We start from the raw sequence: 24,836 nt of genomic DNA, 5'->3' as shown, positions 1-24,836 counted from the left end.
GTGCGAAAAATCGACACACCTTTCCGCAACATGTGCACATACCCTTACGCTGATGTCGGTCTCCAGTGGTCGGCGCTCGTAGCAACTCAGAAATTCTACTATATAGAGGCGATCTGAACATCGCCTGTATGTAGCAGTGCCGATCGGGCTACGGCAGCCTCTAGTCTCATATGAAGACTACCGAAACATGCCAAAAGTTAAAAAAAAAACGTTTTTAAAAATATTAAAAAAAATAAAAAAATATAAACGTTCAAATCACCCCCCTTTCGCCCCATTTAAAATAAAACAATAAAAATAAAATCAAACCTACATATATTTAGTATCGCCACGTTCAGAATCGCCCGATCTATCATTAAAAAAGGATTAACCTGATTGCTAAACGGCATAGCAAGAAAAATCGAAAAATTATGATTTTTTTGGTTGCCGCGACATTGCATTAAAATGCAATAACGGGCAATCAAAAGATAGTATCTGCACCGAAATGGTATCATTAAAAATGTATTGAGCACCTAGAACCCACAGATGCCTCACAGAAGTTTATAACGTAGAGCCGTGGAAATAAAAAAAAAATCAATTTTTCACCAATTTTTTGCTCCATATTTTGCATTTTCATAAAGGTAACAGGAGAAATTGCACCATACCCCATGTGTGGGGTAATACTACTGTTTGGGCGCACAGCAGGGCTCGGAAGGGAAGGAGCGCCATTTGACTTTTGGAATGCAAAATTGGCTGGAATCTATAGCGGACGCCATGTTGCGTTTCGAGAGCCCCTGACGTGCCTATCTCTGAGTATGCCAGGGAGCACAGCAGGGCAAGAAAGGGAAGGAGCGCCATATTACGGTGCAGGTTTTGCTGGAATGGTTTGAGGGTGTCATGTCACATTGGCAGAGCCCCTGAGGAGCCAGAACAGCAGAAACCCCCATAAGTGACTCCATTTTACAAACTACACCTTCTCGATGAGTTCATCTAGGGGTGCAGTGATCATAATGACACCACAAGTGTGTCACAGAATTTGATACCATTGGGCAGTGAAGAAAATATAATACATTTTTACCACAGAAAAATTGTTTTAGCTCCAAATTTTCACACTGGGAAATGGGTAAAAATGGTGCCAAAATGTCTTACACAATTTCTTCTGAACTTGGCAGTACCCCGTATGTGGCCGTACAACACTGCTTAGCCACACAGGAAGACTCTGGAGGGACGGAGTGCTATTTGACTCTTGGAGAATGAATTATTATAAAATAGTTTCCAAACTCTATATAAAGAGCCCCTAAATGCCATAAAAGCAGAATCCTATCTCATGTGACCCCAGTTTGGAAATTATACCCCTTTAGGAATTTATCTAGAAATGTAGTGATGATTTTGACTCCATGGGTGTTTTCCAGAAACAGGCAGCAGTGGATGTTGCTGAGTGAAAAATGCAAACTGCTGTTGTAGTTACCAGTACACTGTAGTGACCAGTGCGTTGCAGTCACCAGTACGTTATGCCCAGCCCCTGCTTCTGCATACATGCACCCATAAATTAGGTGGGCTCTCATCACTACACAAATGCCAAACATGTGGATGATATATGCGGTTTAGGTACTCTGTGGGGCTCAGAAGGGAGGGGGGCATTTGAATTTGGGAACGCAAAATTTCTTTTAGGGGGGTGAGCAGCCATAATGCTTTTCCAGAGCCTTTGTACTAGCAGTAACATGGAAGCCCCCTATATTTCCATTCACAGATGACAGCCCTGAGTGGGGATTTGCTTTTTTTGTGAATTGAGTGGAAGCTTTTATTGGGAACATTTTACATAACGTTTGCATCACATTTATCCGGCGCTTTACGCTAGGCACTTACTTTGGGGTTTCTATCTAAATCTCTGAGTGACGTGACAGATGAAACCCAGAGGGATCCATTCACTATAATGAGGCAACAGAGATACTTTGGACTCTGTCTGGCCTCTGTTCAGCAGTGTCCTTCTTTTCAGAGGTGCGCAAAACTGGCTGAGAGCGCTTTTATGTATGACTAAAAAGACGGACACCGCCAGATCACAGGTCTTATGGCATCCACAGTGCCTCCATCTGCCTCATTATGGGGAATCTTCCGCCGGTGGTTCCGTCTGAATCATGTATTTCAGTGGTTTACACAGAAACTCGTGTAAGCGCTAAGCATAGTGAGTGGATAAATGTGCGCCAAGGCTTACTGCGATCTTTGGGAGGCAGAAAGAAAAAATCAACAGCATGTGAAGAATTGGAATTGGTTTTATTTATTTTTTACGACATTCATCAAGCGGTATAAGGGTATGTTTCCACGGGGGAAATTTCTTACGTTTTTACTGCGGATTGGACGCTGCATACAGCCACTGCATCCAATCCGCAGCGTCCAGATGTTACATCACAGTGGAGGGGATTTTATGAAATTCCATCTCCACTATGCGTACAAACATGCAGGCGCCAGATCTGCGTAACCGGAAATGCAGCGCGTCTTTATAGACTGCAGCATGTCTATTTATCTTGCGGAGACGCTCCGTCTCCGCAAGGTATATAACACAGTTGTATAGGATGTGGTGATTCCGCATGTGTTCATTGAACACATGCGGAATCACTGCGTGTACAAAAGGGGGCAGGGCTTTGGGCGGAGGAGGGTATTCGCTGGATCCAAAGAGCGCTGCCAATACGCCCCGTGGACACATAGCCTAAGTAATTAGGCGACTTTATTCTTCGGGTTGGTGTGATAACAGCACGATATCAGATTTATATTGCGTTTTTATGTTTGGCTGCTGTCACACACTAAAAGACGGACGCTTTTTATTGCAGAAACAAGTTTTTGCATCACCATATTTTGAGAGCTATAATTTTTTTTATATTTCAGCCGACACAGTCATGTGAGGGCTTATTTTTTGCGGGATAAGCTGATGTTTTTATTGGTACCATTTTCGGGCACATGACATTTTTTGACCACTTTCTATTCTGATTTTTGGGAGACAGAATGATCAAACACCAGGAATTCAGGAATTGTTTTGGTTTTTTTTTAATGATGTTCCGTGTGCAGTAAAATTAATAAGGCAGCTTTATCATTTGGGTCAGTAAGATTACTGTGATACCACATTTATATATTTATTTAGGTTTTGCCATGTTTTCACAATAAAAACTATTTCATAGAAAAAATAATTGTTTTTGCATCGCTTTATTCTGAAAGCTATAACTATTTTTCTGCTGCTGGAGCTGTATGGTGGCTTGCTTTTTGCGGGACAAGATGACGTTTTCAGCGGTACCATTTTTATTGTGATATGACTTTTTGATCACGTTTTATTCTACTTTTTGTTTGGCGGCATGATGAAAAAGCAAAGGTTTTTGCTTCGTTTTTTTGGATTTTTTTACAGTGTGCACCGATGGAGTGAACAAGTGTTGCGGACGCGGTGATACCAAATATGTACACTTTTTTCTTTCTACATATCTATAATATAATGCTGGGAGCGTCACTCTGTCCGAAGCCTTTATAGACTGTGCAAGTGCTGGTGCAGTCTGGACCCCACAGAGTGACGCAGCCCATAAGAGATTGCGATATACGTAAGCACTGAACGCATACCACGATCTCTGACGGAGAAGCAGGGACGTGCCAGGAGGGGGTGAGTATGCAATAGTCACCTGCCCCCGATCCACCAGCGCTCCGTCTGCTGCGTTCTCTGCCTGTGATGTTCAGGTCAGAAGGCGCAATGACGCGATTAGAGCGTGCCGGCGCCGCCCACTGACTGAACAGTCACAGCGAGAGGACCCGGAAGACGGAGCGCTGGTGGATCGGGGACAGGTGACTATACCAAGTGCCTGAGGCCTGAACCAGCGGCGACTCCAGCACCTGACCCCCATAGCGCGCCGGTGTCCCCGCCTGCTCAGTCCCCTGGCACTCGGCGCTCAGCGACGATAGGTGAGTATGTCATTTCTTTTTTTATCGCAGCAGCATATGGGGCATATAATACTATGGAGCATCTTATGGGGCCATCAACTTTTATGGAGCAGCATACGGGGCATATACAATGGAGCATCTTATGGGGGTCATCAACCTTTATGGAGCAGCGTAAGGGGCATATGGATGGGAGCAGCACATGACAGAATGGGGGCTCAGGATGGGAGCAGCACATGACAGCATTGGGGCAAAGAATGGGAGCAGCACATGACAGCATGGGGGCGCAGGATGGGAGCAGTACATGACAGTATGGGGGCGCAGGATGGGAGCAGCACATGACAGCATGGGGGCACAGGATGAAAGCAGCACTTGACAGCATGGGGGCGCAGGATGGGAGCAGCACATGACAGCATGGGGGCGCAGGATGGGAGCAGCACATGACAGCATGGGGGCGCAGGATGGGAGCAGCACATACCACAATGGAGGCGCATGATGGGAGCAGCACATGACATGATTAGGGTGCAAAATGGGAGCAGCACATGACAGCATGGGAGTGCATGATGGGGAGCACCACATGACAGGACGGGGGCGCAGGATAAGAGCAGCACATGACAGGATGTTGGCGCAGGATGGGAGCACATGACAGGATGAAGGCTCAGGAAGAGAGTAGCACATGACAGGATGGGGGCACAGAATGAGAGCAGCACATGACAGTATAGGGGTGCAGGATGGGAGCAGCACATGACAGCATGGGGGCACAGGATGAAAGCAGCACTTGACAGCATGGGGGCGCAGGATGGGAGCAGCACATGACAGCATGGGGGCGTAGAATGGGAGCAGCACATACCACAATGGAGGCGCATGATGGGAGCAGCACATGACAGGATTGGGGTGCAAAATGGGAGCAGCACATGACAGCATGGGAGTGCATGATGGGGAGCACCACATGACAGGACGGGGGCGCAGGATAAGAGCAGCACATGACAGGATGTTGGCGCAGGATGGGAGCACATGACAGGATGAAGGCTCAGGAAGAGAGTAGCACATGACAGGATGGGGGCACAGAATGAGAGCAGCACATGACAGTATAGGGGTGCAGGATGGGAGCAGCACATGACAGCATGGGGGCACAGGATGAAAGCAGCACTTGACAGCATGGGGGCGCAGGATGGGAGCAGCACATGACAGCATGGGGGCGTAGAATGGGAGCAGCACATACCACAATGGAGGCGCATGATGGGAGCAGCACATGACAGGATTGGGGTGCAAAATGGGAGCAGCACATGACAGCATGGGAGTGCATGATGGGGAGCACCACATGACAGGATGGGGGCGCAGGATAAGAGCAGCACATGACAGGATGTTGGCACAGGATGGGAGCACATGACAGGATGAAGGCTCAGGAAGAGAGTAGCACATGACAGGATGGGGGCGCAGAATGAGAGCAGCACATGACAGTATAGGGGTGCAGGATGGGAGCAGCACATGACAGCATGGGGGCACAGGATGAAAGCAGCACTTGACAGCATGGGGGCGCAGGATGGGAGCAGCACATGACAGCATGGGGGCGCAGGATGGGAGCAGCACATACCACAATGGAGGCGCATGATGGGAGCAGCACATGACAGGATTGGGGTGCAAAATGGGAGCAGCACATGACAGCATGGGAGTGCATGATGGGGAGCACCACATGACAGGATGGGGGCGCAGGAAAAGAGCAGCACATGACAGGATGTTGGTGCAGGATGGGAGCACATGACAGGATGAAGGCTCAGGAAGAGAGTAGCACATGACAGGATGGGGGCGCAGAATGAGAGCAGCACATGACAGGATGGGGGGCGCAGGATGGGATCAGCACATACCAGAATAGGGGCGCATGATGGGAGCAGCACATGACAGGATTGGGGTGCAGGATGGAAGCAGCACATGACAGCATGGGGGCTGCAGGATGGGGAAAACCACATGACAGGATGGGGCGTAGGATAGGAGCACATGACAGGATGAGGGCTCAGGAAGAGAGTAGCACATGACAAGATGGAGGCGAAAGATGGTAGCAGCACATGACAAAATTAGGGCGCAGTATGGAGACCATATACCAATGTAAATGCTCACCACCCGGGCGTAGAACGGGTTCATTAGCTTATATATATATATATATATATATATATATATATATATATATATATATATATATATATATATATATATATATATATATATATATATATATATATGTATTTATTGGTTTAATGTTTTTCTTTTAATTTATTTTGTGATTTTTTTAAATAGTTTTAAAACATTTTTTTCCTTTTTTTTTTTTAACTCTTTATACTTAGTCCCTGAATGGGCCATCAGTTTTTATTTGTCTGATCACTGGTCTCTTACAATGCAATACACATGTATTGCATTGCTAGAGACCTGTCAGTTATACACAGGCAGACTGCTTATTCGACACTTATTTTACACTGGCAGTCATCACGTGACCTCCGGCTGCCATGACAACGCGGATCCTCCTTGATGTGATCCGATCTCATCACGGGGGGGTCGGGAGGTAAGTATAGCAGAGTGAGACCCTCTGCTATACTTCTTGGCATCTAGAAGATAGCAAAGGGTTAACACCATTGGGACCTGATCTAATCAGGTCTTGATGCTGTCACCTGTCAGAGCAACGGTTCTGCACAGAAATCGCAGCGCTTGCAGGACAGCTCATAAACTTCGGCGCTGCACAAAGCCGTGCAAGAGCCGACGTTTATGTACAGTGGGCGGCCTGAAAGCGGTTAAGAGACCACTGCAGTTTTATGAAAATCAGCGTCTCTACATGTCTGACAGCCATTCCATTCCAGTGTCAGTTGAATTCCAACCAGAGTACACCTCATTCTACTTAAAGGGAACCTGTCACCCCCAAAATGGAAGGTGAGCTAAGCCCACCAGCATTAGTAGATTATCTACAGCATTCTGGAATGCTGTAGATAAGCCCCGGATGTATCCTAAAAGATGAGAAAAAGAGGTTAGATTATACTCACCCAGGGGCGGTCCCGGTCCGGTCCGATGGGTGTCGCGGTTTGGCGCCTCCTATCTTCATCAGATGACGTCCTCTTCTTGTCTTCACGCTGCGGCTCCAGCGCAGACATACTTTGTCTGTTGAGGGCAGAGCAAAGTACTGCAGTGTGCAGGCGCCGGGCTTCTCTGACCTTTCCCGGCGCCTGCGCACTGCAGTACTTTGCACTGCCCTCAACAGGGCAGACAAAGTACGCCTGCGCCGGAGCCGCAGCGTGAAGACAAGAAGAGGACGTCATCATATGAAGATGGGAGGCCCCGGATTGGACAGCGATGCCCATCGTACCGGGACCGCCCCTGGGTGAGTATAATCTAACCTCTTTTTCTCATCTTTTAGGATACATCGGGGGCGCTTATCTACAGCATTACAGAATGCTGTAGATAAGGCCCTGATGCAGATGGGCTTAGCTCACCTTTCATTTTGAGGGTGACAGGTTCCCTTTAATGTGCTTCTGATTAAGTGATCATCTGAACCAAATCTTATTTAAGGAAAGTATAAAAAAACTGCTGTGGTGTTCACAATCCTCTTGCAATAGGACAAGCTGGATGGCAAAACAAGTGCTAGTAATATCTCAAAAGTAATAAGAAAAAAAAAATAACTTTTAATCATGCCAAAGGAGTTGAAAAGAAAAGTCTTGAGTGAGGAAAAGAAGGGCTCAATTCTGGCTTTACTAGCAGAGGGACAAAGTGAGCATCATGTTGCTTCCATCCTTAAAATTTCTAAGACGGCAGTCCATTACAACAAGGTCAAGCAGCAAACATTGGAGACAACAAAGCTACAGACCGGCAGGGGGCGAAAACGACTCTCCACTGACCAGGATGACCGTCATCTTATTTAAATGTCACTCACCTGGAGATGAGCGAGTATGCTCCTTACTCGAGTTTCTCAGAGCATGCAATCACCACAGGCAATCCCCACATGTATTCAAGCTGTCTAGCAGCCGCAAATCATGCAACTGCGTCAGCATAAACTAAATCTCTGAGCACGCCGAACTACTAGGAGACCACCTGACCATGCTCGGAGAAATTAGAGTAACGAGCATACTCGCTCATCACTACACTCAGCAACCGCAGGATGACATCAAGTGACCTACAAAAGGAATAGCAAATGGCAGCTGGGGTGAATTGCATGGCAAGAACAGTTCGTAACAGGCTCCTACAGGCAGGATTCAAGTCATGTAAAGCTAGAAAAAAGCCTTTCATCAATGAGAAGCAAAGGAGAGCCAGGCTGAAGTTTGCCAAAGACCATAAGGATTGGACCATAGACGATTGGAGTAAGGTAATCTTCTCTTGTGAGTCTAATTTTCTGCTTTGCCCAACACTTGGTCATCTAATGGTTAGACAGAGACCTGGAGAGGCGTACAAGCCACTGTATCTTCCACCCACTGTGAAATTTGGTGGAGGATCGGTGATGATCTGGGGATGCTTCAGCAAGGCTGGAATTGGGCAGGTTAATCTTTGCGACGGACGTAGGAATCAAGCAGCATACAAGTTTATCCTGGAAAGACAGTTGGCTCCTTCTGCTCAGCCAATGTCCCCCAACTCTGAGGACTGTTTTTTCCTGCAGAACAATGTGCAATGCCACACAGCTAGGTCAATCAAGGTGTGGATGAAGGACCACCACATCAAAACCCTGCCATGGCCAGCCCAATCTCCAGACCCGAACCCCACTGAAAACCTCTGGAATGTAATCAACAGGAAGATTGATAGTCACAAGCCATCAAACAAAGAATAACTGCTTACATTTTTGGACCAGGAGTGGGATAAGGTCACCCAAAAGCAGTGTGAAAGACTGTTGGAAAGCATGCAAAAACGCATGAAAGCTGTGATTAAAAATCATGGTGATTCCACAAAATATTGATTTCTGAACTCTTCCTGAGATAAAACATTAGTATTGTTGTTTCTAAATGATTATGAACTTTTTTTTGCATTATTTGAGGTGTGCACGCAATGCATTTTTTTGTTATTTTGACCATTTATCATTTTCAGAAAATAAATACAAATTTTATATTTATTGCTTGGAACTTCGGAGACATGTTGTCAATAGTTTATAGAATAAAAGAACAATTTACATTCTACTCAAAAATATACCTATAAAGAGAAAAATCAGACAAACTAATATTTTGCAGTGGTCTCTTAAAGGGAACCTGTCACCCCCAAAATCGAAGGTGAACTAAGCCCATCGACATCAGGGGCTTATCTACAGCATTCCGGGCCACACACACTACTGAGCATTATTTCCTTGTGTTGAGGCATTTCCACTGAAGTTGGATCAGCCTGTAACTCCATTTTCCACTTTACAATTGGAATATTTCATTCAGTGATCTCTAGGATATGAGATTTTAGTGTTCCCTTTATTTTTTTGATATATACTTACATCTCTGGCAAAAATTAAATGGCACCTGTCACCCCCAAAATCGAAGGTGAGCTAAACCCACAGGCATCAGGGGCTTATCTATAGCATTCTGTAATGCTGTAGATAAGCCACCGATGTATCCTGAAAGATGAGAAAAAGAGGTTAGAATATACTCACCCAGGGGCGGTCCACCTGTGCCGGACCCGCAGCGTGAAGACAAAAAGAGGACGTCATCGTAATAAGATGGGAGGCCCCGGACTGCGTCGCCCATCGGACCGGACCACAGCGGGACCGCCCCTGGGTGAGTATATTCTAACCTCTTTTTCTCATCTTTCAGGATACATCGGTGGCTTATCTACAGCATTACAGAATGCTATAGATAAGCACCTGATGCCTGTGGGCTTAGCTCACCTTCGATTTTGGGGGTGACAGGTGCCATTTAATTTTTGCCAGAGATGTAAGTATATATCAAAAAAATAAAGGGAACATTAAAATCCCACATCCTAGAGATCACTGAATGAAATATTCCAATTGTAAAGTGGAAAATGAAGTTACAGGCTGATCCAACTTCAGTGGAAATGCCTCAACACAAGGAAATAATGCTCAGTAGTGTGTGTGGCCTCCATGTGCCTGTATGATCTCCCTACAACGCCTGGGCATGCTCCTGATGAAGCGGTAGATGGTCTCTTGAGGAATCTCCTCCCAGACCTGGACTAAAGCATCCGCCAACTCCTGGACAGTCTGTGGTGCAACGTGACGTTGGTGGATGGTGCGAGACATGATGTCCTAGATGTGTTCAGTCGGATTCAGGTCTGGGGAACGGGCGGACCAGTCCATAGCTAAAATGCCTTTATCTTGCAGCAACTGCTGACACTCTCCAGCCACATGAGGTCTGGCATTGTCCTGTATTAGGAGGAACCCAGGGCCAACCGCACCAGCATATGGTCTCACAAGGGGTCTGAGGATCTCATCTCGGTATCTAATGGCAGTCAGACTACCTCTGGCGAGCACATGGAGGGCTGTGCGGCCCTCCAAAGACATGCCACCCCACACTATTACTGACCCACTGCCAAACCGGTCATGCTAAAGGATGTTGCAGGCAGCAGATCGCTCTCCACGGCATCTCCAGACTCTGTCACGTGTGTCAATTTGTGCTCAGTGTGAACCTGCTTTCATCTGTGAAGAGCACAGGAGAGGCAAATTTGCCAATCCTCGAGTTCTGTGGCAAATGCTAAGCGTCCTGCATGGTGTTGGGCTGTGAGCACAACCCCCATCTATGGATGTTGGACACTCAGACCATCCTCATTGAATCGGTTTCTAACCGTTTGTGCAGACACATGCACATTTGTGGCCTGCTGGAGGTCATTTTGCAGGGCTCTGGCAGTGCTCCTCCTGTTCCTCCTTGCACAAAGGCTGAGGTAGCGGTTCTGCTGCTGGGTTGTTGCCCTCCTATGGCCCCCTCCACATCTCCTGGTGTACTGGCCTGTCTCCTGTTAGCGCCTCCAGCCTCTGGACACTACACTGACAGACACAGCAAACCTTCTTGCCACAGCTCGCATTCATGTGCCATCCTGGATGAGCTGCAATATCTGAGTCACTTGTGTGAGTTGTAGAGTCCGTCTCATGCTACCATGAGTGTGAAAGCACAACCAACATTCAAAAGTGACCAAAACATCAGCCAGAAAGCATTGGTACTGAGATGTGGTCTGTGGTCCCCACCTGCAGAACCACTCGTTTATTGAGTGTGTCTTGATAATTGCCAATAATTTCCATCTGTTGTCTATTCCATTTGCATTCCATTTGACTGTCATTGTTGCTTCCTAAGTGAACAGTTTGATTTCACAGAAGTTTGATTTACTTGGAGGTATATTCTGTTGTTTAAGTGTTCCCTTTATTTTTTTGAGCAGTGTATATACACGGTGGACCATTTATATGGATACACCTAAATAAAATGGGAATGGTTGGTGATATCAACTTCCTGTTTGGGGCACATTAGTATATGGAAGGGGGAAAACTTTTCAAAATGGATGGTGACCATGGCGGCCATTTTGAAGTCGACCATTTTGGATCCAACTTTATTTTTTCCAATGGAAATAGAGGGTCATGTGACCCATCAAACTTATAGAGAATTTGACCATAAAAACAATGGTGTGCTTGGTTTTAACGTAACTTTATTCTATCATGAGTTATTTACAAGTTTATTGACAAAACAAAGAATATAGACGGCACCAGGCTCAAAATGCACCCAATCTTTGACGCAAAGCAGCACAATGTCTGCGCAGGATTCGTGTAGCAAGCACAGATAAAGCAGACTACGGCGGTGCTCCACATAGAAAAATCAAGTCCATTCCATATAGTAAAAAAGAAGAATATGTGGCACTCACCCAGAAAAGCTGCTGAATTAAAGTCCTTTATTCATGATGCGATAAAACAGAACACTTTTGGAGAGGCGGCTGGGATCGGGAGATGGTGCTGGGAGGAGGAGAGGTGGACGACGATCGTTTCGCGCAAATGCGCTTCAACGGGTCCAGGTGCACAATTAAAAACGTCATATCCTTTATAGAGGACCAGCTGACGTATCATTAACAGGTGTGTGAGATAAAAACACATAGGGTTAAGTGCAAAACACGATCGTCGTCCACCTCTCCTCCTCCCAGCACCATCTCCCGATCCCAGCCGCCTCTCCAAAAGTGTTCTGTTTTATCGCATCATGAATAAAGGACTTTAATTCAGCAGCTTTTCTGGGTGAGTGCCACATATTCTTCTTTTTTACTATATGGAATGGACTTGATTTTTCTATGTGGAGCACCGCCGTAGTCTGCTTTATCTGTGCTTGCTACACGAATCCTGCGCAGACATTGTGCTGCTTTGCGTCAAAGATTGGGTGCATTTTGAGCCTGGTGCCGTCTATATTCTTTGTTTTGTCAATTTTATATGCTCTACCAGTGTTGAGACTGAGCACAGGCTGTGATAATTTGCACGAAAGGTGTTTTTTTTTTTTTTTTTTTTTTTTTACTGCAATGAACATCAATCAAGAGGATGTTATGGATTCAGAGGCAAGCACTTCAGAGGAGTGTGGCTTATTGGCTGGACGGGAGGGTGCGGAGGAGTTCTTTATGGATTGTAACCATAAGGAAGATTTGTTATTAATAAGCACGAAATTACTGGAAACTAATATTTATTCTCTGGCAGAGAGAGAAATTAGGATGTATTGGACAATTAAATCTCTAAATTCCTATACAGAGTGCGGAAGAGTTCCAAGAGGACTACGTGTTTTTAAAGAAATTTCCCAATTTGCTGAAGATCCGGCATTTCAGCAAGCATGGGATGAAATACACTTGCAATGCTCTCGAAATTTATTAGCATTGGTCATCGCACAAAATGAGAAGGAATATACTATTCTTTGCGAACAATTAGACAAAGCCAAGCAGGAATTAAAATCTCGTTTGATGGATAATCTGTATAAACTGTTCCTCAAAAAACTGGAGAAGAAATTAGTACTAATCCAAATTGAGACAAAACAACAAAAGAAAGATAAATTTTTGAGGGATAAGAAGGACTTCGAAACTGGCCAAGTTTTTACTTGGAATAAAAACAAAAGAAGGAATTTTCAAAGACAGCGTCATCCTAAAAAATTCAACAAACGCAAGCCATACAAAGACGGGTGGATCACGGACTCGGATTCTAGTGGTGTCGAAGATCACGTAAATGAGATTACCCCCGTCACTACATCGGTGGGAGCGAAGGGCCCTTTAGAAAAAAGATCAGACGGGGTGGCAGAAAAAAATGCGCAGAAAAAGCGCAAGCAGGTTTCATGGAGGAAATAACGTCTAATGAACTCCAGATAATAAACTTGTCTAATAAGATTCTATCTCCCACACAGAAGACTGTGCTATCTTTAGGCCTTAATTTTTGCATTCCGGACGAATTTAATCTAACTAACTTTAAAATCGATCTTTTTAAGGCTACACGAAAATTACATTTACAAAAATATTTCGCTGGCTCTAAAAACCGGAGCAATAAGCCGCATACCACGTCAACGGAAAATCCGGCCACTATTGGAACTTTGGGCTTCATTGCGTTTCCTCCCGCTGATCCACAGGACCTGGAAGACGCATGGATGTTGGCCAATCTTGACGAATCTTCGCAGAACAGCATTGGACCTACAGCTGCTGAGGACATAGATTTAGGTGTTGAGCCTTTTAAAGGTGGCCTACAGTCCACGTTTATGCCCCCCGTTTCTCCGGGCAATATGATTGATTTGTTCCAGGACCTAGTAATCAAAGATGTTGAGGCCATTTTATATCGTAAGCCAATAAAGAATCTGTCACATATGGAGGAATCCGCAATACGGGAAATGCAGCAGTGGGAGGATGTCATTATTAGAAAAGCGGACAAGGGGGGTAACATAGTCCTGCTTGACAAAAGTTATTATGTCAATGAAGCTATGTCCCAACTAAACGACAAAAATACCTATATTTCTTTGGACCACAATCCAACAGAGAAGTACAAAGAAAAATTAAGATGTTTATTAAATAAATATGTGTCTAAGGGCACTTTGCTAAAAAGCAGAGCTGAAAAATTATTTCCCATCCATCCCTCTACACCGCATTGGTATAGTCTGCCTAAAGTGCACAAGAACGCTACTCATCCTCCAGGTCGCCCGATAATCTCCGGGATTGGGTCACTGACGGAACCCTTGTCCCAATTTCTCGACTGGCTCCTTAAACCATTGCTGCATAAAATCCCCTCGTTTGTAAAGGATTCAGGGGACTTTTTGGTGGCTTTGCAATCTATTAACTGGCAACCATCTTATGTATTAACCTCTATTGACGTTGTTAGCCTTTATACGAGGATTCCGCAGGAGAAAGGCATTGCGGCTATTGAAACCATTCTTTCAAATACGAACAAGGATCAGGATTTCGTTGCGTTTATTGTTGAAAGTTTACGGTTCATCTTGTCCCATAATGCTTTTAAATTTGGCGAAAAGTGGTTCCTACAACGCACCGGTACCGCAATGGGTACGCCCGTGGCTTGCGTTTTTGCCAACTTATTTTTGGCTGCGTTTGAAGAAAAGTATATTACCTCTATCACGAACCCTTTTTTGAAATTTATTCGTTTATTTCTTAGATTCGCAGACGATATTTTTATCGTCTGGGATGGGTCTCATAATGATTTTGACTTGTTCGTTGAGTATCTGAATGAAGTGAATAATGAGAACATGCAATTCACAGCCTGTTACGGCGGTAATACCCTTGAATTTCTGGACGTTAAACTTAATATTACAGATGGGAGATTGAATACGCAAGTCCATAAAAAATCAACTGCAACAAACAGTTTGTTGCATTTTTCTAGTGCGCACCCGCAACACACTAAAAATAGTCTCCCATATAGTCAAATGGTACGTTACAGGAAAATTAATAACAACGAGACAAGCTTCGAACACCAGTTAATGGAATTAAAAAATGACTTCTTAAAAAGAAATTATCCTCCCCAGATTTTAGTAACAGCAGAACAACGCGTTAAACAGCTCACCCAAAATGAATTACTAAAAACCCGTAAACGCAAAAAACAGGTCCCTCGCAAAGTCGACGAGCAACAAAAAAGATTTACGTTTACTTTTACGCATAGCCCTATCGATAAAAATATTTATGCAGCCATAAATAAAAATTGGCATATTTTGCAAAACGACCGGGATTTGGCAGCAATAGCCATGAGTCGTCCAAGATTCGGTTATAAGCGGACGAGAAATTTGGGGGATTTGCTAGTCAACAATAGATTATCTTCGACGGGTAACAATTGGCTTACGCGGTCACAACCAACAGGTAACCACAGATGCGGCAACTGTAAGTTTTGTCACTTAAGACTCCTAGACAATCCAATTCGTGTAGGTCCTGTTTGCCATTCTGTTCGGCATTTAATTACATGCAAAACCCAATATGTTGTCTATTTAATTCTCTGCCCATGTCTTTTTTACTACATCGGCAAAACAATACGACCGATGGTCACTAGATTCAAAGAGCATTATAATTCAGTGTTATCCGGCAAAGGGTGCCCTCGGTTTATTAAACATATGCAGGATTATCATAATGCGAACCCTAATGTGTTACGGTTCGCTGGCTTAGAAATAGTTAAATGTCCCGTGCAAGGCGGAGATCGCAATAAAATCTTACTGCAGCGGGAGGCAAAGTGGATAATGGATACTAATGCTCAGGGCCCCATCGGCCTTAATGATAAATTAGACATGTCGATTTTTTTGTAAGGTTAGACATGATTTTTTTTGTAAAGTTAGACATCATTTTTTCATATATGTCTTATAATGTTGTAATTTACATGTGCTTGTTAATAGTGTTTTGCACTTAACCCTATGTGTTTTTATCTCACACACCTGTTAATGATACGTCAGCTGGTCCTCTATAAAGGATATGACGTTTTTAATTGTGCACCTGGACCCGTTGAAGCGCATTTGCGCGAAACGATCGTCGTCCACCTCTCCTCCTCCCAGCACCATCTCCCGATCCCAGCCGCCTCTCCAAAAGTGTTCTGTTTTATCGCATCATGAATAAAGGACTTTAATTCAGCAGCTTTTCTGGGTGAGTGCCACATATTCTTCTTTTTTACTATTTACAAGTTTATGACCACTTATAAAATGTGTTCAAAGTGTTGCCCATTGTGTTGGATTGTCAATGCAGCCCTCTTCTCCCACTCTTGACACACTGATAGCAACACCACAGAAGAAATGCTAGCACAGGCTTCCAGCATCTGTTGTTTCAGATGCTGCACATCTCGTATCTTCACATCATAGACAATTGCCTTCAGATGACTCCAAAGATAAAAGTCTAAGGGGGTCAGATCAGGAGAACTTGATGGCCATTCACCCGGCCCACGACGACCAATCCACTTTCCAGGAAACTGTACACGTAGGAATGCTCGGACCTGACACCAACAATATGTTGCATTGCATCTGTACCATACAGCAGGTGCAGTAATAGAGACACAACAGCAGCGGCTCAGTATTTGGGGTATCAGCAGGATGAGGAGTTTGTGCAGGTTGGGAATAGATGGTGATGGGGCTGGAATATGAGAAGTGAAATGTGTCTTTATTGTAATCTCTGCAGCAGAGTCCTGGCTGGAAGAAGTTGTCATGACGGTCTGGGCCAGATGGAGAAGACGGGAAAAGTGAACAATTCCATCAAAAAGTACGTCCTCTGTAAGTCGCCATCTATAACTGTGTTGTAATCACTTGTATGATCTGTAGGACTGGTATCTACTACTATATGGTCAAAATATGGTGGTAATATCAGTGTTGGTCTTTGTGGAGATGTTTTCTTAGTTTGACTGTAGGGACCGTGTTCTTTTCTTTAAATGCCTCTTTTTTTCTCTTGTAAACTCTATGTTGATGCCTTTGCCCAAAAAGCTCTACTTTTGTCTCATCTGACCAGAGAACATTCTTCCAAAATGTTTTAGGCTTTTTCTGGTAAGTTTTGGCAAACTCCAGCCTGGCTTTTTTATGTCTCGGGGTAAAAAGTGGGGTCTTCCTGGGTCTCCTACCATACAGTCCCTTTTCATTCAGACGCCGACGGATAGTACGGGTTGACACTGTTGTACCGTCGGACTGCAGGGTAGCTTGAACTTGTTTGGATGTTAGTCGAGGTTCTTTATCCAACCTCTGCACAATCTTGCATTGAAATCTCTTGTCAATTTTTCTTTTCCGTCCATATCTAGGGAGGTTAGCCACAGTGCCATGGGCTTTAAACTTCTTGATGACACTGCGCACGGTAGACACAGAAACATTCAGGTCTTTGGAAATGGACTTGTAGCCTTGAGATTGCTCATGCTTCCTTACACTTTGTCTTCTCAAGTCCTCAGACAGTTCTTTGGTCCTCTTTCTTTTCTCCATGCTCAATGTGGTACACACAAGGACACAGGACAGAGGTTGAGTCAACTTTAATCCATGTCAACTGGCTGCAAGTGTGATTTAGTTATTGCCAACACCTCTTAGATGCCACAGGTAAGTTACAGGTGCTGTTAATTACACAAATTAGAGAAGCATTACATGATTTTTCGAACAGTGCCAATACTTTTGTCCACCCCCTTTTTTATGTTTGGTGTGGAATTATATCCAATTTGGCTTTAGGACAATTCTTTTTGTGGTTCTTCAATCAAGACAAATTAAATGAAGATAATAATAACAAAGTGATTGTGTTTGCAATCATTTTCAGGAAGAAACTGAGTATTATCTGACAGAATTGCAGAGGTGTCAATACTTTTGGCCACAACTGTATACAAGTGTGCATGTATGTGCATGTCATAGATGTTAACATGTCAGCGCTCAAGCAACAAATGAAAAAAAATATGCTCATTCTCTGGGTAATTGAATTGTTCTTGGCAGCACATTGCCCTAGTGAACAGATGCGGTGCTGATAAGATATATAAGGGGAGAGAATGATCTATTAGAGATCACTCTGTCCCCACCATTCATCATCAGCTGGCATAAAGTGGACAGTAAACAAGCGTTAAACTCTGGGTCACGGTGTCACTGATTGGAGTAGTGGATCCATTTGTAAAACTGATGTGTGTATGGATTAATGACACGCTATGGGTCAGGGTGCTGTCTAAGAAAAAAACAAATGTGTGAATGTAGCCCAAGAGCAAGAAATAAATGATGCTCACATATTCATGTTCACATTTTCATAAACATCATAAGCACAGCTCTTTAATAGAGCATAGCACTGAAAGTAAAATAAAGAAAATCGGTACCTTCCCAAATTAACACCCCAGCTTCTTTTTTGATAAACTTGAACCAAAATGTGTCAGTGCATGGCTCTTCCAGTAGTACCTCTCCCACCCAGAGAGATGGCTCAATGGTAGATAGAGGACAACGTGTGGGCTTCATTGGTACAGCAAACTGAGGGTCCCAGGCTCCCATCTCTGCTCTTGATCCAAGCACTAAGAGTTCAGTGTCTGTGTGGCTGAGAGTGATGACTACACCAAATCTGAACAGCATCGGCTTCATGGTCACTACAAAAGAAAAAATCATGAATACATGGAATAAGTAGAATGGTTTCTATTTAGCTTTTATCAAGCACGTTTTCAATTCTAAAATGGATCAAATATTGGAAAATTAAATGAAAAAATGTCTTTGAAGGGGATTTCCAACTTTTTAACATATGGCCCAAGTGCATCCTCACTGACTGGCTGAGGAGTCCACAGGCTGACCATAAGGAGAGTAGACCAGAGGGGTACCCAGCCAGTGGTAAGGGAGAGTGAATGGAAATCGGTAGGTGAGAATGCACTGTTTATTATCTTGATAGCAAACTTGGACTATATGTTAAAAGAAAAAAGGATAGAAAAAAACTTTAACTAAGGGGTCACAGTTCACTTTGCAGTGTATGTTCACTAAATGCACGCAGAAGGCTTCCATAGTCCAACACATCTATTGGACAAAGGCTAAGTTGCTTTTGTCTATATAGAATAACATAGCTAATAGCTACTCTATACAGTGACATACTAGTAAAAGTGCAGTATATATATATATATATATATATATATATATATATATATGTCACCGGGATACCGCGGCATAGAGGGGTCAGACGGCCGCGGTGTCTGGTTTCACGAACTCCTGCACTGGTTAGAAGTACTTCACCATTGTATTAAACTGTGCAGTTTTTTTCCTTGCTAGCAGTGCAAAGGTTAATCTGTTCAGTTGAAGCTCCTGGAGCTTCCCTACTTGGATTGTCTCATCTGTTCAATGTTGGCCACTCCTCTCTGCTATATATGCTCACATCTGGCACTTAGGGATTGCCAATGCTAGTTCCTACTACCTGGTTCTGGAGTTGAAGGTGTAGTTCGTGGTTGGAGATGGTGTTTGTAGTTGGTTCAGGAGATTGCTTGGAGATTTGTCTGTGTGCACATCCTCATCCTCTTCCATTTGGTTTTGCCTTCTTTTAACTCCTCTGTGTCCCACTCTGTTGTTTGGTGTGTGTATTTTGTATGGTTGGAATTTATATTTATTCCTGTCTGTCTTCCCTTGTTTGTCTGGTTAGTGTGTTCCTATACACTTCAGCTTCACACTACCCTGGGTGGAGGAGGGGACATATCAGGGTTAATATACTAGCATAGCATTTTGTACAATGCCATCCTAAAGGTGTCGGATATCATTACATGGTATCTCTCACGGCCTTTCATAAAATGTATATATCAGGAACTTGTCTGGTGCATGCGCCAAACAGAAAAAAATTATAATCTGAAAAAAAAACATACTACGAATGCACAGTATTCCTATGAAACTGGGCTGTGCCCAATAATGAAAAGTACATTGCTGACTAGACAAGTTTAAGATCAGGGCTGTACAATCTATTACAATTCTGGAGCCACATTGTCCGATTGTACCACTTCTAAAGGCTGCAAGGGTATTACTTTGAGGCCTCATTCAAACATTTGTTTTTCCAGAGAAAAACAGACTGATTATTTTGATAAAAGTTTGATCAGAATGTGATCCAAGTGTCATCAGTTTTTCTCGTATGAGAAGGAAAAAAGTGTCTCCACATTCTCCAATGTGATAGTCTGTGAAAATCAGACTGAACTTGGATGTCATCTGAGAGTGGTACGATTTTTTCACAGACCCATGGGCTTGCATTGCTGTTTTTGATGTGAGCCTCGGATCATGTCTCTGCTTTTTTCCGCGGACCAAGAAAGATCATGACATGTGGTCCCCAAAAATCAGGGACATGTGTATGGCCTCAAAGACTAATCAGGTACAAGTGCTATCAGTGAAAAACATTTGAAAATCAGACGTCTGAATCAGGCCTTGGAAAGAGAGAAGGGGTTCCGACACGGAAACAAGTTTTACAACTTGTATAGACAATACTCCTCAACATTGAAACTGCAACACCAAGAAAGAAATGCCATTGAGTTATGTAAATCACAGGATGGATACACATCTTAATAATATGAAAAGAATGAAAAATATGGTAACCAAATTTTCAAAACATCTCGATTTATTCAGTATCGAGCTTAAGGGTACCGTCACACACTGCCATTTCGATCGCTACGACGGTACGATTCGTGACGTTCCAACGATATCGTTACGATATCGCTGTGTCTGACACGCAGCAGCGATCAGGGATCCTGCTGAGAATCGTACGTCGTAGCAGATCGTTTGGAACTTTGTTTCGTCGCTGGATCTCCCGCTGTCATCGCTAGATCGGTGTGTGTAACACCGATCTAGCGATGCGATCCAGCGATGCGTTCGCTTGTAACCAGGGTAAACATCGGGTTACTAAGCGCAGGGCCGCGCTTAGTAACCCGATGTTTACCCTGGTTACCAGCATAAATGTAAAAAAAAAAAAAACACTACATACTTACATTCCGGTGTCCGTCAGGTCCCTAGCCGTCTGCTTCCCGCACTCACTGACTGCCGGCCGTAAAGTGAAAGCAGAGCACAGCGGTGACGTCACCGCTGTGCTGTGCTTTCACTTTACGGCCGGCAGTCTGTGAGTGCGGGAAGCAGACGGCAAGGGACAGACACCGGAATGTAAGTATGTGCTGTTTGTTTTTTTTTACGCTGGTAACCAGGGTAAACATCGGGTTACTAAGCGCGGTCCTGCGCTTAGTAACCCGATGTTTACCCTGGTTACCCGGGGACCTCGGCATCGTTGGTTGCTGGAGAGCTGTCTGTGTGACAGCTCCCCAGCGACCACACTACGATTTACCTACGATCACGGCCAGGTCGTATCGCTGGTCGTGATCGTAGGTAAATCGTATAGTGTGACGGTACCCTAAGCGCCACACGCAGAAATGCACATGCATTTGCACACCTTGGCATGATACCAAAGATGTTACTAAGGCTGTCTTAGGAATGTTCTGCCACACTGAATGCACTTGGAGACACCAATCATCAAAATCTGCTTCTGGCAACTCCCTTAAAAAATTGCTGATCAATGATATCCCAGATGTGCCCAATGGGAGATAAGTCCAGAAACGCTGAAGGCAAGTTAGCATATGTAGGTCACACAGGCAAGTTCACAGCAACATGCGGCCTGACATTGTCATATTGAAAAACGCCTCTTGGGACACCTTAGAGAAATGGTCATTTACATTGGGCCACCCCATATCATAATCTTGGTGGTAGGATCAGGGTGGCATTTCTTTATTGCGTTTTTTAATGCATTTTTTTACCAGCATTTTTATCACGTTTTTGTCTCTTATTGAGGTGTCATGTTTCAAATAAGGTTTTTGTTTCTGATACTTCTTGGTATTTGGCCTTGTCAATACTTTATTGATACAGTCATGTGTGGGTTACATGCATTTTTTTTTTATCTGCGAGGTGCAAGATATTAACTTGATGCAAATTTCGAACATGCACCGCAGGTCTATGCTAAGCAAAAAAAAAAGCACAGTGGGCATGGGAGTTCTATGAATCCCCACTTTGATGGAACTGTAAGATGCTGCGTTTTTGTCAAAATTAAACTAATGTCTAAACCACTGGTAACAAAAGTGAGTACACCCCTAAGTGAAAATGGCCACATTGTGCCCAATTAGCCATTTTCCCTTCCAGGTGTCATGTGACATGGTGTCAGGTGTGAATGGTCACTGGAAGTTCAACATGGCACCTCATGGCAAAGAACGCTCTGAGGATCATGAAAATAGAATTGTTGCTCTACATGAAGATGGACAAGGCTAGGGATGCACAACTCCAGTCCTCATGGGCCACCAGCAGTGCATGGTTTCAGGATTTTATTAGCATTGCACAAGGTGTTGGAATCATCACCGATGCAGGTTATTAAATTATCACCTGTGCAATACTAACGAAATCCTGAAAACATGCACTGTTGGTGGCCCATGAGGACTGGAGTTATGCACCCTTGGCCTGGGCTATAAGAAGATTGCCAACACCCTGACACTGAGCCGCAGCACGATGGCCAAGACCATACAGCGGTAACAAGACAGATTCCACTCAGAACAGGCCTCGCCATGGTCGACCACAGAAGATGAGTGCACGTGCTCAGCATCATATCCAGAGGTTATCTTTCCAAAATACACGTATGAGTGCTGTCAGCATTGCTGTAAAGTTTAAAAGGAAGGGGGTCAGCCTGTCAGTGCTCAGACCATACGCCGCACACTGCATCAAATTGGTTTCCATGGCTATCGTCCCAGAAGGAAGCCTCTTCTAAAGATGATGCACAATAAAGCCTGCAAACACTGTGCTGAAAACAACCAGACTAAGGACATGGATTACTGGAACCATGTCTGGTATCGGGCGTGTGTGCCGACAACCAGGAGTACAAAGACAATTGTGTCCTGCCTAGCCAAGCATGGTGGTGGAAGCGTCATGGTTTGGGGCCACGTGAGTGCTGCCAGCTGTGGGAGCTACAGTTGAGGGAACCATGAATGCCAATGTACTGTGACATACTGTCACGCTGTCTTGGCAAGGAAGGGGGGACTCAAACTGTCCCTGGAACCCTAACTATCCCTGTCCCGGGGGGTTAATCTTGAAGGTAGAGAGGCCCGAGTCTCCGACCTTTCTCAGTCTCAGCTTCTGTTAAACCCTGATATGTTCCTTCCCCTACCCCATGAGGCATGGGACAGAAATATATGGTAAACAAGACAAAATGTGAGGGGTGTTCTCACTTTTGTGATATACTATAGCTCTTCCAAAAGACAATTCCAGCAATACCTTTATATGGCCGGTCTATTACTGAGAAATCTGCGTTAGCATTGATATGCAAATGAGCCTGTAGATCTGAATCCTCCGTCACTCCAGCTCTACTCCCCGCCCAGCGCCACCAGGTATGTTTTGATTTTGAAATGCTCCAGCAATTCAGAAGAAAACATAATTGAAAAGATGCTGGACCAGAACCGCATGGGAGACTACTCATCAGGGTCTTGTCCCCGCCAGATCTCCTGAAGGGACAGGTCATGCAGACCATGGATCAGCTGGCAGGTTTCCTTTAAGGGTATGTTTCCATGGTATTTGCTGCGGATTGGACGCTGCGTACAGCCGCAGCGGCCAGATGTTACAGCATAGTGGAGGGGATTTTATGAAATCCCATATCCCCTATGCGTACAAAGACGCTGGAGGCAGTCCTGCGTATACGCACATGCAGCGCATCTTTACGGTTCAATGAACACATGCGGAATCACCTCGCGTACAAAAGCCGGCAGCGCTTTGGATGGGGCAGGTGTCCGCTGTGTCCAAAGTGCTACCATTCCGGACCGTGGAAACATAGCCTAATACCGCATCTAGGAAAAACTGAAAATGTGTCTGGTCATGGGAAATATGGCCTGGGATTGAAAAGGATGAATTCTGGAGATCCTTCCTCCCCATGGTGAATGACCTGGGCACCTTGTTGGGCATGAGGCACGTGCCAGCTGTGGAATGCATGCACATACAGAACAGTGGCAGCGTTTTCCCGCTGATGGCAGTCACTTATGTTTCAACAACACAAAAACACTTGTTCATGTTGCAATATTAGTGTGGATATTTTTATAATTGCCTCTTATAGTACATGGAAACCACATTTGTGCTGAGCGGCCTCAGTGAGTGACAGCCCGGCACACAGCGCTGTGTAGTATGTGTCGGGGTATATGTATCAGTGTAGGAGCGCCTCCCAGAGGTAACGCCGATAACTACATGCTGGTGGACGTCTCGTTGGAGCTCACAAGGGCCGCATGTGTGCAGGTAGCGGCCGCTGTACCTGTGTGCGGGGCTCAGGCCTGTACCGGACACAGCGGCTCCGCCCACGTCTGAGGGCCTCATGCGCCGAGTATGGGAAGGAGGGCGGGAGAAGCGCTGCGGGCTGTGCTGGAGCCGCCACTACAGGACCTTGTGCCCGGCCTCCCCGCCTTATTACCCAGCACAGCGATAGGTGTAGCTATAGCGCAGTACCGTGGTGGATCCAGCAGAGGGCGCTCCTCAGCTGGCGGACTACTGTCACTGCGACGGACCGAGCTGCTCCACTCTACTACCGCCGTGTGATGGCCACTATCCGGTGCCCTGCACATGCACAGTGCACACCGGGAACGGACACTAGAAAGCTCAGCTCCTGGTCTCGGTGCAGATATTAACCCCTTGCCGTCCAGTTTCCATCTTTGCACTTTTCCTTCCTGGAGCCATAGCTTGTGTTTTTCTTTCCCAGCTGTATGGATGAGGGTTTGTTCCGCAGCAAGATCAGTTTACACCGTTTCCTTCCCCATATAATGGGCAGAGAAGTGGGAAAGCTGCATGGGGTGAAATAGTGAAAAAGAAAAAGCGAGCGGAATTTCGTTCTGACGTCACATGTTTTCTCCATTGGATCGTTGGATAGCGCCGCTGTCACCGTATCACACTGTTCCCATGGCAACACGCTGGTCGTCACTGTGAAGCTTCAGGGCTGGTGCGCACGTCCGTTTTATTCTCGAGTCTGTCCGAGCGGCTTCCATCCGATATCCGGATCACCCTTGGCTGTGCAGGTCCGGGAGCACGCTGGACCGCACTCGGATAACATCACGACTGACGCCATAGAGAAGATGGAGACATTTCATTTTCCAT

At 44.9% G+C, this 24,836-nt stretch overlaps 1 protein-coding gene across 2 annotated transcripts in view; it reads right to left on the bottom strand.

Annotated features, from left to right (window-relative positions):
* Positions 1-24,169, bottom strand: part of EPM2A (EPM2A glucan phosphatase, laforin) — a 205,728-nt gene extending 181,559 nt beyond the window's left edge. The window contains exons 1-2 of one of the 2 annotated variants that reach the window (XM_069769121.1): positions 24,004-24,169; positions 18,062-18,322 (exon numbers count right to left, since the gene is read on the bottom strand). In XM_069769121.1, coding sequence (XP_069625222.1) covers positions 18,062-18,317 — 256 coding nt within the window. In that variant the 5' untranslated portion in view covers positions 18,318-18,322; positions 24,004-24,169. Of the gene's footprint in view, positions 1-18,061; positions 18,323-19,128; positions 19,264-24,003 lie in introns of those variants that run through there. The other variant, XM_069769122.1, reaches the window with a different exon arrangement.
* Between the last annotated feature and the right edge of the window lie 667 nt (positions 24,170-24,836).

The sequence above is a fragment of the Ranitomeya imitator genome, chromosome 5, assembly GCF_032444005.1.
Source record: "Ranitomeya imitator isolate aRanImi1 chromosome 5, aRanImi1.pri, whole genome shotgun sequence".
Taxonomy (NCBI): domain Eukaryota; kingdom Metazoa; phylum Chordata; class Amphibia; order Anura; family Dendrobatidae; genus Ranitomeya; species Ranitomeya imitator.
This window is presented reverse-complemented; position numbering and strand designations above follow the sequence as displayed.